The sequence below is a fragment of the Delphinapterus leucas genome, chromosome 8, assembly GCF_059928025.1.
Source record: "Delphinapterus leucas isolate spDelLeu-1000000601 "Yukka" chromosome 8, BTC_Dleu_Yukka2, whole genome shotgun sequence".
In the NCBI taxonomy this organism is placed as follows: Eukaryota; Metazoa; Chordata; class Mammalia; order Artiodactyla; family Monodontidae; genus Delphinapterus; species Delphinapterus leucas.
In genome coordinates this window covers 19,423,959-19,439,761 of record NC_143136.1, presented here as the reverse complement: position 1 = coordinate 19,439,761, position 15,803 = coordinate 19,423,959, and the positions used below count along the sequence as shown (strand labels likewise).

The 15,803-nt window shown below is 38.1% G+C and overlaps 1 protein-coding gene across 8 annotated transcripts in view; it reads right to left on the bottom strand.

The window, feature by feature from the left end:
• Positions 1 to 15,803, bottom strand: part of USP37 (ubiquitin specific peptidase 37) — an 89,691-nt gene that overhangs the window by 55,611 nt on the left and 18,277 nt on the right. For all 8 annotated transcript variants that reach the window (XM_089916366.1, XM_089916364.1, XM_089916362.1 and 5 more), the window contains 4 exons: positions 13,787 to 13,965; positions 13,367 to 13,444; positions 4,916 to 5,013; positions 3,285 to 3,369 (listed from right to left, as the gene is read on the bottom strand). In XM_089916366.1, the coding sequence (XP_089772492.1) occupies positions 3,285 to 3,369; positions 4,916 to 5,013; positions 13,367 to 13,444; positions 13,787 to 13,965 (440 nt within the window). The remainder of the gene's footprint in view (positions 1 to 3,284; positions 3,370 to 4,915; positions 5,014 to 13,366; positions 13,445 to 13,786; positions 13,966 to 15,803) is intronic.

Genomic DNA, 15,803 nt, shown 5'->3' with positions numbered 1-15,803 from the left:
AGATCTCTGCAATTCCTTCTCTGTGCAGCTTTCCCCTCTGGTACTCTGCTCGGTGAATTCTAGCTGCCCTTGGCCTCCCTGGACTCCTAGCTCCAGTTCTTCAACTCAGGAAGAGCACAGGGCTGGCTCTGCATGGTTCCCCCTCCTTGTGTAGCAACCTGGAAACTTTGACTAGGAAGCAAGCTGAGGCAGTCATAAGCTTAATTTGTTTCCCATCTCTCAGGGAGCACTGTCCTTCACTGACTCATGTCCGATGTCTCAAGATCCATTGTTTCATACAGTTTGCCCAGGTTCTTAGTTGTTTCATGAAGGAGGGTAATCTGGTCCCTGTTATTCCATCTTGGCCAGAAGTGGAAGTCACCTTTAACTTTTTAATATGTCTATGTTAACTGTGGCCTCCTCTCAAACAAAAAATGAACTTAAAATGTTTTAATTTCCCTGTACTTTTCTCCACTCCTTTATTTCTTCTTATTGTATAATATTTTATTAATTTTTTGTTTTTAATTCTATCATCATTTTATAAAAACTATCAAAATGTATTTAGATGCATAGAATAAGCCTGGAAGGATATTAGTAACAGTAGTTGCCTCTTGAAAGAAAATGAACAAGCAGGAGTTAGGAGAGATTTATTTTTCACTGTATGCACCCTGAAACTTTTGAAGTTTCTACCATATGCCCTTATTACTTATACAAAAGAATAAATTTTAAAGGTATTTAATTTTTAAATATGCTTAACATTTTTTTTGCTCACTGATTTTTCTTACTTCTACTCCTTTTGTTCAGTTTTCTTCTTGCTAAATAAATCCTGTCTTTGTATATCTAAAACCAGCAATTTTTTAGAAGTTGTTTTCATCTTTTTTTTTTTTTTGCGGTACACGGGCCTCTCACTGTTGTGGCCTCTCCCGTTGCAGAGCACAGGCTCCGGACGCGCAGGCTCAGCGGCCATGGCTCACGGGCCCAGCCGCTCCGCGGCATGTGGGATCCTCCCGGATCAGGGCACGAACCCGTGTCCCTTGCATCAGCAGGCGGACTCTTAACCACTGCACCACCAGGGAAGCCCTGTTTTCATCTTTTGAACTTAATAAACATGTCGTTCTTTTTTCTTTTTTTTTGGCTGCACGGTGCAGCATGCGGAACTTCCCTGACCAGTGATCGAAACTGTGCCCCCTGCATTGGAAGCACGGAGTCTTTCTTTTTTTAATTAATTAATTTACTTATTTTATTTTTGGCTGCCTTGAGTCTTCGTTGCTGCGTGCAGGCTTTTTCTAGTTGTGGCGAGCGGGGGCTACTCTTCGTTGTGGTGCACCGGCTTCTCATTGCAGTGGCTTCTCTTGTTGTGGAGCATGGGCTCTAGGCACGTGGGCTTCAGTAGTTGGCAGCAAGGAGTCTTAACCACTGGACCACCAGGGAAGTTCTGTCTGCATTCCTGAATTAAAATTTAGCTGGATATGGAATTCTTTGATATTATTACTCCAGAGTCTTCTGTTTCTATTGTTGCTAATGTCAGTTTTCCTTTTATAGACAATATTTTTCTTTCTCTTAGCTTTTAAAATTTCTTTACCCATCATCTTCTACAATGTGGATTTTAAAAAAATATATTGGCTGTTTGGCATTTGTTGAGGCATTTCAATGTGGACTTCCATCATTTTCACCCATTCTTTCTTTGACAAATTCCTTGCCTTTATTCTCCAGTCTTTTTCTTTTTTTTCCAAAATGCTATTAAGACATGGAGGGTAGACCAAGGAGCCCAACATAATTCTCTTAATTTCATTTACATTTACCATCTCCTCTCTGTGCTACATCCCATGATCATGCATTTTTGATGTGTTTAGTAGCTGTGTCAGTCTGGACCTCTAACCTGCATAGGACTTTATATCAGGGGTTCAGAATTCTTGCCCCTATGCAGGTAACACTACAGCAGATGCCAATCATTGCAAATCCCATTTTTGGGTTTGCTCTCTGTTTAGGGAGCATCAGGCAAGCAGCATATTTATGGTTCCAAACTCAGGTAGTTACACAGAAGTGTTGCGCCTTGGTTTACTAGCACAGAGAACAGTTCTAGATACCCAGCTTCACGTAGCTTCATATAAGAAATCAAATTCTAGTCTGGGGTCATGTTCAGTTCCCAATCTCATGCTGGTTTTGAAGACCCAGCCCTAAATACTTGACTCCAGTCTGTGTTTTGTAAGTGCTTTATGGCTTCAGCCTTTACTCAGTATTAGTTTGCTCACCAATCTGGAAATTTTCACCTTATCCTTGAGTGCAGCTTTGCATTAAAAGAAATTTTTATTTCCTCAATCATTCCTAGGTGCAATGAATATTCTCATTCTATTATTTTGAGAAGAAATTTGTATTGTATTTAATAAATCACTTGAAAACCAAATTTAGTTCTTTTTTTTTCAACTTAGATTCCTTTAAGATTCTTCTAATAAGCAGAAATGTCAAGCTTCCTCTGCCTTAAATTCAAAAAACTTAGTTACCACTGCAGTCATAAAGTGCTTGACAGATACCACCCAAGGTTAAATATACCTAAATATACAATATCAGATTCTTTATTTCGCCTTAATCATTTAATACAAATAATCCAGATGTCTTTACCACTTTGAATTAAATTCTAGTAAAAAACAAAATATGACTTAATAGGTCATTACACATCGTATCTATTATACACCATTACCCTCACTTTTTATCATTATCATTGCCCCTCTGTGCAGCATTCCATGATCACACCTCCTTGACAAGTGCTTAGCAGCTGCCTTACACATTCATACCCAATAAACCTCGAAAAATTTAATCTATATCTCTAGAATCAGCAGTTAAATTTCTGACTAGCCTTTTCCAGTTAAAGATACCTACTAATGTGAAACTTTTGCTTTTTAAAGAAAATGCCTTAACTTTTGGTAGGTAGCTTAACAAATACACAGGCAACAAAGGCAATTTTAAAATGCCCCAAAGGACAGATCATATGTTCATCACTTGGAACAATGGAAAATACACTGGTCTAGTATCTGATCACACTGCCAGTCATAACCTGTGGCCTCAGTACAAATCTTCCTACACATCAGTTTATTCTTGTGTTGAAAAACATAAAAAATAAGAGTTTGAACTAAAACATTTCTAGAGTAGTTTCTAACTAAAATGTCATGAATCTATAATTCTCATCAATTTTGTTATTTTAAATTAGGGTATTCATTTACAGCACAATGCACAGCCCATCCCATCATTTAATATTCTGAAGAAGAAAGCTCTTCAAGTTCTTCACAAGGCATATAACCAATGCATACCTGTCTAGGTTAGTGCTGCCAGGAGAGTAGTCCTTGGATGCAGCTCTGCTACCATAAAAAGATGATGACTGCAAAGGTAAAAGCCCTAAAAAATGAACAGACACAGGAAACGTTTAATTCCTAAATCAACCATTCAAGTTCATTTAATAATAAAATTATGCATTGGGCCTGTTTATATTTAAACTCTTTTTTTCCCCTTCTTTTCATCAAAACAATACATATATACACATGTTAAAAGATCGAACACTGTGGAAAACATTATAACAGGTCATAAAAGAATACTCTCCAGCCCTAAAGCTCCACAAATTTTGCTTCCAATTTCTAACCATTTTTTGAAACTTAGTTTTTCTGATTTCCTCCATAACATTAAATAATGTTTCTATAATTTCTTGATTTATTCATTTTTAAACAATATCAGCTGACTCCCTTTTTGAAAAATTAGAAATAATTTCTTATTTACATCACCCCTACTCTTGTTCTCCTCTCTCCAACCAATTACCAGTTGTGTTATTTATTTATTTTTTGGCTGTGCCACGTGGCTTGCAGGATCTTAGTTCCACGACCAGGGATTGAACCTGGGCCCACAGCAGTAAAAGCGCCGAGTCCTAACCACTGGACTGCCAGGGAACTCCCCATCAGTTCTGTTATTTTAGTTCTACTGATTAACTTTGCAACTTTAACACACTTAAACTTTCTACATTTTATTCCATGAACCTTTTTATCACTTGACCGTTTACTTCCTTCTCTCTCTCCTCTTCTACATCAACTTTTGTAAGACGTACCTTAACTTCAACAGTATTAAGGATCATTACATCTTTAAGTATTCTGTTTTCTAACTATAGGTTGATTGCAAAAACTTAAAACCAATAAGTGGAGTTTACATAATGTATTATTATTTCAGAGATAAGAATTATATTAGAGATACTTCTTTCTGTAGGAGTCCAATGTTACAACTCTGAACCACTAAAAGGAGACCGTTCCTACAGTCCTGATCAAATGAATTCTCGTAAACTCCTAAATTATCAAAATCATGCCGTATTTTAGCTTGCTTCAATTTAATTTCAAGTTGAACGCAGTATTCAAATCAATACCAGATACTTGAGTCTTTAAGGAGTTTAGAGGATCAGAGAGATATGTTAAGTATAGGAAACACTAATAAAAATTCAGGGACAGTCTAACTTTTAGTTTTTGTAAAAACAAGGAACAAGTGAACTTAAACAACTGCTTCAGGCAATAATTTCAAGATCTTCTGGAACTTCTAATAAGTAGCAACACTGATGAACTTTAATTTCAACCGCTTTAACTCCTTGGATTCATTCCATGGTTCAGGTACTTTGACAATGGTTCAGGTACTTTGACAATGAAATAATTTAATTCTAGGTAGTTAAACAGGGGAAAAGGCAAAGCTTAAATTCCTTGCAAGCAAAATAAAAATTCCCTTATAGTTCTAATATTTTAAAAAATATTTTAGCCAAGTACTAGATACAAATTGGTACCTGATAACTAGTACTGAATTACACAGTATTCCTGAATAATGTAGAGAAATATGGCCCAGTTTAGGTTTCTATTTCTAGTCTAATACCATCCATCATACAATAAATGAGTATCTTATAAAAAGACCAAATACTTACCTGATGTCCTATTCTCTTCTGACTGTTTCAAACTCAGCTGCTTCTCTCTACTGCTGGTTAAATACTTTCTTGAGGGATCTGTCATAGCCTTGTTGTTCCTACAGTTAATAATTTAATTCAAATATATATATGTATAAGGATACAATTCTTAATTTTAAATAGTCATTAAAAATCTACATTTCAATTGCCAAATTCATTGATTTGCTGGAAGTTAGGTTACAAGGTGTCAAAGCCTTAAGCAAATGAGGATCATAAAAATAAGCTTTCATTACCTAGTCAAAAGCCAATTTAATCCATAACCCTGGTAATTAGGCAAAAATGAAGGAGTATTTTCTTTATACAAAAGTCAAACCAGAGACAGCAATATTATATAGGTTTTCTTAGCCGAAAGCAAGGCCAGATGAAATGATTCAGCTACTAAGACCAAAAGAATCAAGAACTAAGCTAAAAAAATTAAAATTAAAAAAAATTTTAAATAAATAAAATTTTAAAAAAAGTAAACTATTCAAGCTTGATACTGAATAGGTTTAAAAAGTAAAACAGGACTTCCCTGGTGGCACAGTGGTTAGGAATCCGCCTGCCAACACAGGGCACATGGGTTCGATCCCTGGTCCAGGAAGATCCCACATGCCACAGAGCAACTAAGCCCGTGTGCCACAACTACTGAAGCCCACGTGCCTAGAGCCCGTGCACGCAAGAGTAGCCCCCGCTCAACGCAACTATAGAAAGCCTGCACGCAGCAACGAAGACCCAACGCAGCCAAAACTAAATAAATACATTTATATATATATATATGAAAAGTAAAACAAAATTCAAAATGTTCTTAAAGTTTATGTAATTTGAAATACTATTTACTAAATGTCAACATTTCAATTCACAGTGATTAAACAATTTTAAGTTCATGAACACAAAATTAAAATTTCTTAAGCCCCCTTTTCCCCCTCTATTATTCCCAAATACCTGGACCTATATTAAGTAGAGTGGGTCCATTCAGAAACATGCTCATGCTTTGATTAAAAGTGCTAATTTTAGGAGAACCATCATGAATAAAGCCTGTAAGCAGACAATGTAGACGCTCCACCCAGATGCCCTCTGGCCCCATTTTTGTGTCCTCTCGTCCACACCAATTTAGGTATTTTTTGTTTGTTTTCAATTTTTTTTTATATTGGAGTATAGTTGATTAACAATGGTGCGTTACTTTCAGGTGTACTGCAAAGTGATTCAGTTATACATATACGCATATCTATTCTTTTTCAAGTTCTTCAATTTAGGGTTTTTTTTTTTTAATTTTTTGATAGCCTATACCTAGGGTTCTTCTTCACAGGATTGCCCTCAAGCTACTACAGAGACTTTGCCTGCACTCTCAGAGAGTCACAAGTAAGGTCAGGTGCTAAAGTATAGAAGCCCAGCTCCCCTGCCTTGGATTAGAACAGTTTTAAGGTGAAATTTATATAACAGATTTTCCTCTCTGGGATTAGGATGAATCCTAACCTCTGCATTTTTCTGCTCAGAGATCAGATCTCTGTCTGAGATCACACGCATTCTTTGTTTCTTGCACTTCAATATCTTGCTTCCCCACTCCCTTCCTGGGTATCCCCCGGGAATAATTCCTAAATAAATCACTTGCACACTACCCTCTATTTCAGGGTTTGTTTCTGGGGAACTTGATCTACAACCGTTAGTGCTAGAAGTGGGTCTAGGAAGCATACTGTCTAAGGACAGGATTCTGGAATTGGATCGATTGTTTGGCAATGGCAACAGAAATTCCATTCCTGGTGGTAAAATTTTTGGTATCCTATAGTGTTACACCACCAAGATTTTTCATATGTAGTGAACAACCTGGATAAAGTAGAAGAGAATATGGCTCATGCAATCTCTCCAGCATTTGAAAAATGTGGTAGAATGCACAATGGATCGTTAGGGTTATAGAAATGTTCTAAAACTGGACTATGCTGATAGTTGCACAACTCAATAAATTTACCAAAAATACAGAATTATACATTTAAGACAGGTGAATTTTATGGTGTGTAAACTGTACCTCAATTAAGCTGTTTAAAAAATGTCCCAAATTATTCCTTTCCTTGTACCCAAGTCCCCTATTAAGAAATGCAATCTATTTCCCCAACCCTTAATGAGGCTGGCCTTGTGATTTCCTTTTCCCAAACGAATGTGACAGACATAACAGCACATAAGTCCTGATGCTAAGGCTAAAGGCACCCTGCAAATTTCCACTCATTCTCTTGGAACCCTACCACTGCTTTATGAATAATTCCAGGGTAACCTGCCAGGTGACAAAAGAAAACATGGCCAATCTCCCTCATCACCCCAAGCACTAGACAGCCAATGGCCAGTCATACAAGTAATGCCACCTTGGACCAGTCAACCCTTAGCCAACCTACCAACTGACCATGGATGCATGAGAAAATGAGAGAATCCAGCCACAACTGGCCAAGCCAGACCCAGATAAACAGAACCACTCAAGTGACCACTGACCCGTAAGCGATAATAGTTACTATTTTAAGTATCTTGTTATATAACACTAGATACCTGATACAGTGATATGGGGTAAATAATAATCATAAAGACTGTGAGTCATCAAGGGACTATGCAACCAGAGCAAGCCATCATGAGCTGGGTGCTATCATACCCACAAAGCTGATCAGGAAGTTACAGCAGTAATCCATCATAAAATGTGAGTGGTATATCCAAGCAAATAGGAATAGATAATGAGAAAAGACCTATGAGCATTCTGGTGACCAGCTGGAAGAAGAGGAAAAAAACCTGTGCCTGGTTCATGGATGGATCATCTTGGTACATTGGTACAAGCTGAAAATGAACTGTTGCTGCACTGTAGCCCCACTAAGGGACTGCCCCAGAACACAGGAGTAAGACAAAATCCTACACTGTGCAGAGTTTGAGGAATGCACCTCATTAACCACTTTGTGTGGAGAGAAAAGTGGGTCAATGGACCCCTGGATGGTGGCAAATGGTTTGGATGGATAGTCAGGGGCCTGGAAGGAATGACTGGAAGATCAGGGAGAAATGATTTATGGAAGAGGTTTATGGATAGTCATATAGAAGTATGTACAGGGCATCCCTCGTGGCGCAGTGGTTGAGAGTCTGCCTGCCGATGCAGGGGACACGGGTTCGTGCCCTGGTCCGGGAAGACCCCACATGCCACAGAGCAGCTGGGCCCATGAGCCATGGCCGCTGGGCCTCTGCGTCCGGAGCCTCTGCTCCGCGGCGGGAGAGGCCACGGCAGTGAGAGGCCCGCGTACTGCAAAAAAAAAAAAAAAAAAGAAGTATGTACAAAGGGTGAAGATCTGTTTCACATGTTAATGCTCACCAGAGAACTCCACTAAAGACACATTAAGTCTCTTAATGTCTCCACTTAAGAAACAATCATGCAGGGTAACTTGTCCAGGAGATGTCATTCAATTTCTATACTCAGCCATCCAAGTATTTCCACAAAAGGGCCCATGAATAACAGCCATGGTGGCAGAGATAAAAGCTCTGAATGCACCCTACAATAGGGGCTCCCCTTCAATAAGGCTGGTTTAGCTACTGATGCTGCTGAATGTCCAACTGGTCAGCAGCAGAGGCTGATCCCCAGCCCACGATTGAGTACTATCCTTTAAGGAAATCAACCAGTCATTTGGTGATAAGTTGATTACATTAGACACCTTCCATCCCAGAAAGAGTAGCAATTAATTCTGGTTGGAATTGGCATATATTTTAGGTTTGCTTTTGCCTTTCCTGCCCACAGTGCCTTGGCTGCACTGCTATCTGAGGACTCATAAGAGTATATGATTTATTAACATGAAATCTCACATAACACCATCCTGGAACGAGAAACCCACTTTATACAAAAGAAAAGGAGGTACAATAAGGGCATATGACCAAAGGCTCCATTGGTCCTACCACATACCATATTACCTCAAATCTGATGGCCAACAGCCTTTAAAGGTGCAGCTTACAGATGATCTCATTAGGAACTGGGTGCCCTTCAAGACACAATATATAGCACAAACCAACAAGCCATTACATTTATAGAGAATACATGGGTCTGGAAACCAAGAAGTAGAAGTAGGAATGCCCCCACTAAATATCACTCTTGATAACGCTCTTGTGCTTCTTGTCCCCTCAATTTAGATTCTGTGGGTCTAGAGGTCCTGGTTTCCAGAGTGGGGACTTTTTCAACAGGGGGACAGGAAGAGTCCCATTTAATCTAAAGCTATGGCTGCTACCTACTCATTTGGGGCTTCTCATGCTGGCAGATCAACAGGCAAAGAAAGGAGTTACCATACTGTAACTGACTTTGATTATTATAAGGGGCAGGGTTGCTGCTATATAATGAGGGCAGGAAGAATATGTTTGGAATAAAGGAAATTCACCAGGGAATCCTTAGTGCTCTCATGCTCAGTTTTAACTCTGAATGGGCAATTATAGCAATCACAACCTGAGAAGTACACAGTGACCAGGGGCTCAGCCCCCTCAGAGAAGAAGATCTCAGTCATACCACCAGGCAAACCATTAAGACCAGCAGAAGTGTTAGTGGAAAATGCAGTGAATCTAGAATGGATGGTAGAAGTAGATAATAATATCAGTTATAGCCTCAAGGCTATTTGTAGCAATAAGGACAAAAAGAACTGCAGCTTATCCCACTAACCCTCCTTTTTTTAATATTCTCACCCAGAATGAAAAGCGTCAATGTGAAGAATCTATAATAAGATGGAATGAACTTAATAGTGATGCTCTATCAGAGCCCCCTCAGATTGCTGTTTATACTTCTCACGCATCTAGACTATTATGTCTTCAACTGCCAGCACGTGCAGTTCTTCAGAAGACTGCCTTTGGGCTATTTCAAATATTTTACACATCTAGGCAGAGCCAAAAGCCCCAAGGCAGCTGTTAACCAAAAACAGTGCAGTATGGAAATATGAAAGCTCATCTTCCTTACTTCTAGTTGAAAGAAGCCCAGACCTCCTGCTGGATCAAGATGAGGCCCACTCTCTGTGGGACTTTTATCTAAGGTGACATCCTTAGTTGGCTTCTTCCCCTTCCCAGTCCTGCTTTCCTTACTCTGTTACTGGTCTCGCCTATGAGTGCTTCCTTAATAAGGCGCTTGCAGAAGTATGTTCATCTAGAACCTGCTTCTAGGAAGTCCAAACTTTAAAAAATTTAATTGTGATGGTATAAAAAGTATTATTAGCCCAGAACAAGGATTAGAAATTTAGGGTTCATCAGACAACTCAAAGTGGAACAACTGAGACTTCCCCAAAGTGTGGTGAATAAGGTGGACTGGCGTGCAAAGTCCATTACTACCACCTTTCAGTGTACCTCCCTGTTCTACAGAAGCCAGAAAGCTAAAAAACTACATTTCCAAGTTAGTGTTCAAGATTTAAGGTAAATTACATATACTTGTGCAAGATATGGGAAATGGAAATAGGGAGAGGTCATGTGTTCTGCTACTTCTGGTGGTTAACAACGTGAGGGTATCTAGTTTTCCTGTAGAGGATTTCCGCATTTGGCAGTGGCAGCACAGTTCTAGAGATAACAGTTTTCATGCCAGCTTCCAATTCAGCTGTTCACTTCATGACAGCCAGGAGCATCTTTGGTGACCTGATCTGGGGCATGGCTCTCAAAATCATTCCTGAAAGCTTAACCCAGAGTCTACATTTTCAGCTTTCCTAATGATTCTGTAAGCCATTTAATGCTCTCTGTATGGAAATACCTTTGTGTGTAAACTAGCTAGAGTGAATTTTGTTCCCTACAACTGGACTCCAAATACACAAATTTTGTTACTAGAAGTGGGATGCTACCATAACAAACCTATAATATGCAGAACTAGCTCAGTAGGAAGGTAGAGGGTAAGAACACAGATATTACAGACTGGAAAGCTGGTGACTATTGTTATATTTCAGCAAAATATTTACAGAACTGTTGTCTGTAATGTCTTGGGAGGCAGACCTCAAAGGAAAAGGTTGAGACAATTAAGAACACTGGTCTTTCTTACTGCTTTCAGTGAGGTTCTATTCAAGACAGATAAATCTGGGCAAGAACTAGCCAGCTTGCAATCAAGGATGAAAAGGAATACATTTCTCTGTGCCAATGGCCTAGAATTAAAATTGTGTGGTAACTTGAGACCATATGGGACTAAAAAAATCCAACTGCTTCTAATTCTCAAATTGAGGCAATGATAAGAGGTAACTGGAGAAGTAGTTTTGTGCAAAACTGATGTTAATATTAGGGAAAACTGCGTGAGGGGTATACAGGTACATTTTATACTATCTTTGCAACTTTCCTGTAAATCTAGAATTATTCCAAAATTTAAAAATTTATTAAAAGAACCAAAATAACAACAAAAAAATTGGCTCTAATTCTTTCTCAAGCCTATAAAAGCCTGCTTGTTCTACCTTTAAAGAAACTTCTAGACTTCTAAAGCTTACAGATTTCTAACTTCCAGAACTACACCAGCATGACTTAGGCTACAAAAGCTGAATGGCTCCAAAGAACATAGTCTTCAAAACCCCCTTCAGCTATGGCCTTGAAAGATAACAGACAAAGGAAATCAATCAAAGGGCAAAGCCAGGAGTCGTATGGAGTAAAATGAGCAAGTGTTTCTCCCAGAGGATAGGACAGAGACTGCTACATGGGCTAATGAAAAACTTATTCCACTGCTTTCACTGTCTTCACAATTTCTGCCTAACAAGATTTTATCTCTGCTATAGACCAATGACTCCTCAGTTTCCTATTCTTATCTTTTCTAAATGGTAACTTTTACTGTGGTTATCCTGTGCCTACTCCAGCAATGTATAATGAATGATATGCATATGGAGATGGAAGTGAGGAATGCAGATTAACCTGCCTCTTAGTTTTTATGTGTCAGACCATGAGGGGCATGGTCCAAGGCACACCTGGACCTTATGGAGAGAACTGCACATAACCCAGAGATCCTGGACTCTGAGCTGGATACAATGACTAAATGAGACATGGAGGTTGTCTCCAGCAGGGTGAAGGTAGGAGTACTCTATATACGGGAAGAATGATAAACAGAGGTAATTCTGTGGCTAGAAGAGTAAATATGGCAGACTGTTAGTTGTCCCCAAATAACCATTGTAGTCTTCTGCCATAATAGTAGAATTTGGGCTAGGCATTTCCCAGACCTTCTCATAACTTGATATAACCACATGACTAAGTTCCAGCCAATGTGATATGTACAACAGTGGTGTGTACAATTTTCAGCCTACACGAGAGCAGTATGCCCTCCCTTTGCTCCTTTCCTCCTTCCCGATAGGAATACAGACATGAGAGTGGAGGCTGAAGCTATCCTGGTTCATAAAATGGAAGCTACTTATTAAGAATGGCAGTTCAAGAAGATAGAAGGAACTTGAGTCCATGGTCATTGTAGTTTAAGATACCACACCAATCTTATCACCTACGTAGATTTTTGTATCTGTTACAGCAACAGAACCAAGAACCCAATTACTATATAAAGTTTCTTTATCTTTTTCACAACTCCTTTCTGGTGACCCTTTGATCTCGAACACCAGTTAACTGAATAGCAACTGATTTCTGTTAAGGTATTACCTGGCAACTGTGTAATAAGTTTTCTCTCCCAAAAGACAGACAGACAGACAAACAAACAAAACCCACAACCCACCCATTATGAGGAAGAGAACTGTGAGCTGGTGACTATCCTATTACAGGTATGCCCTTTTGTTCAACACAAAAAATAGCTCCAAAAGATTGATGCTCCTTGCCTAGAACCTATGCAAGGTTTTATTTTTTTATTTTACTGGAGTATAATTGCTTTACAATGTTGTGTTAGTTTCTGTTGTACAATGAAGTGAATCAGCTATATGTATACCTATATCCCCTCCCTCTTGGACTTCCCTCCCAGCCCCCCATCCCACCCATCTAGGTCATCACAGAGCACCAAGCTGAGCTCCCTGTGCTGTACAGCAGGTTCCCATCAGCTATCTATTTTACACATGGTAGTGTATTTATGTCAAACCTAATCTCCCAATTCGTCCCACCCTCCCCTTCCCCCACTGTGTCCACATGTCTACCTAAGCTAACTTTTCACATGAATAAGGTAAAAAAATTTTTTTACAGGTAAAGGGAAGAGGGAAAGAAGGGGGTCCATGCTAAAAGAACAGCCAACAAGAAACACTTATCTAGAGTTCTTCAGCTCTATCCTTCTTCTAAGTGCTGCAAATAAAAAAAGCTAGGATGGGAAAAGTGCACAGAAATGACCAAAGCAGTACTAATGGCCAAATCCTCTCCCTATTGAGCCCACAACCTACTGTCACCAAAATACTCTAAATCCTGTTCTTCTATCTTTGGGATTCCCATAAACTGAACACCATCCCAATCTTCTCTAGTGGTTGCAATTACCAATATAAGAAACACTGATCTAGTGCCATAAAAGTTCTTAAAGCAACTTACGACGATGAATCATTTTCTTTAGGGTAATCTTCATTCAGCTCTGAGCCAGATGACAGCATTCTTTTCCTCTTTTCAGTCCTATAGAGAACAGAGAAAAAATGTTATTTTTAAAAAGTTGTAATTCATACTATTAAAAAGTATAAACCAACATACTCAAGAACAAGAACCGTGACTACTGCTATCTAATTCTCTACACCACATTTAAATTAATATACTGTGTATCTGCAAGCTCTATACGTGTCACTAACATAAATCACAAGACAAATACTAATTATCTCCAAAAAACACACTTCACACTTTCTTCTTCTAACTGGAAAAATCTCCTTCTTTTTCTCAAATTATTGGTCTTTCTAAAAGGCCTGAAAAACATTTATAAACAGGCAGAGCTAATGACTAAGAAAGAAAAAGAGTCTTTCATACCTATTTTCTAATAACCCTGATCTAAGAGGTGTGGATGCAGATGTCAAAGAGGGAACTGTCCGGGTAGCAGTTACTCCACTTCCTGCTGCGGCCTTAATCGATCCTCTACCTGGATTACCAAGAACTTTTCGAAATGGAATATCATCTTTAGTTTCCAAACTTCCTCTTTTTGAAGAGACCTATAAGAATAAAGTTTAACACAGCCAGTTCTTCAAATTAATTGGCATACTTTTAGACCGGTGATCCTCATATAGGGAACTTTTAAAAAATACCCACAACTGGAGACCCAACTCCAGAGATTCTAGCCTATCTGGTATGGGGGTGAGGCCCATTCATCAGCACTTTTTTTAAAGCACTCTAGGTGATTCTAATTTACGGTCAGTGTCAGAAATTAAGCTTAACGCATATTTTCCTATAGTATTCTTGTAAACTTACAAATTCCACAGCATTCCTGGAAGCAGAAAGGAATTTGCTTCGAATTACTGATTAAAAAAAAAAGGACTCACATACACAAGACAAGGTTCTAGTGACCAGCATGAAAACACAGCTTTAGGGAAAAAAATCCAATTTTGATAATTTAAAGTGACATAAATGTGAGAAAAAGGAGCAATAATGACATTTGGTTGCCACAATTTAAATGCCAAGTCATATGTACAGCATGACTTTTGAGGGGGTTCTAGTTTGGAGAAATGAAACAAATATATATAACAATGGAGAGACTGAAAGTGAAATAGAGCCTACTGGCAGAAGATGAATCAAAGAATCTACCCCCAAAACACATTAAAAACATTCAGAGTTAATGCACACTTTACACATATTAGTTGGGAAACAGTGCTTTTGACCAGCATTGTGCCAGTTAAGTTTTATAACTCTACATTAAGAGCTATGTGATTATCTCTATGGAAAATATTGCCAATTACCTTCTACAGAATTACAATCTTAGAAGAAGAAAGAAAAAATCTCTGAGGTCATCTGGATGAACGATTTAAAAGTTAAATTTATTTTCAAATGGGTAAATCATTCTCAAGATTCAAAAAAAATAAAAATACTATTATAAAAGCCATATACTGAGAAGTCTCATTATCACCCCAATGCCATTCACCCAGTCCTTCCACTTTCCATCCTCCTACACCTTATAAGTATTCTATTGTTTTTTTATGCAAATAAAAATCAATATTTTATTCTTGTTATACAAACAGTAGCATACTATATGCATACTGTTTTGCATATTTTTCAACCTTTTTTGACCATGACCCCATAGCGAGAAATATTTTACATCACAACATATTACACATACACATAAATAAAACCAGAAGTTTCAGAAACCAATACTTTTCCTTACTATGTATAATACCTTCTCTATTGTTTTCTCCTCTATTCCTTTTTTATTTAATGCTAGTCACAATCCACAAAATTGATTTTATAATCTCACTAATGGGAATCATTATTTGTGAAAGTATATTTGCTTCTGCTAGATATAATGTTAACATCTGCTAGATGTTAACACTTATAGTTTAAATATTCTAACACGTTAAATTTCTACCTGTAAATGGATCAATCTCCAAGTAATTATAATGAGTGAAAAACCCAGACAAAAAAAATTATACACTGATCCTATTTATATAAAACTCTAGAAAATGCAAAGTAATCTAGAGTGACACAGAGCAATTCACTTGTGGCTTAGGGATAGGGGCCAGAGCGGGAGCTAGAGAGAATGATTACAAAGGGGGGTGAAGAAGCTTTTAAGGGTTAGAGCTATGTTCACTAGGTTATGGTGATGATTTTTGCGGGTATGTACATAAGTCAAAAATGTATCAAATTGCACACTTTAAATATGTGCAATTTACTGCATATCAATCGTATCTCAATTAAAATGTAAAAAAAACCAAAAAAACCCCAACTTGTAAAAGGAAATTAACAAAAATGAAATCTTATTCATTGATTGCTTAGTCCAGTAAATGGTTTAAGTAATCAACCTATCTGCACAGCCAAACAGAATTCATGCTTTTACTTACAG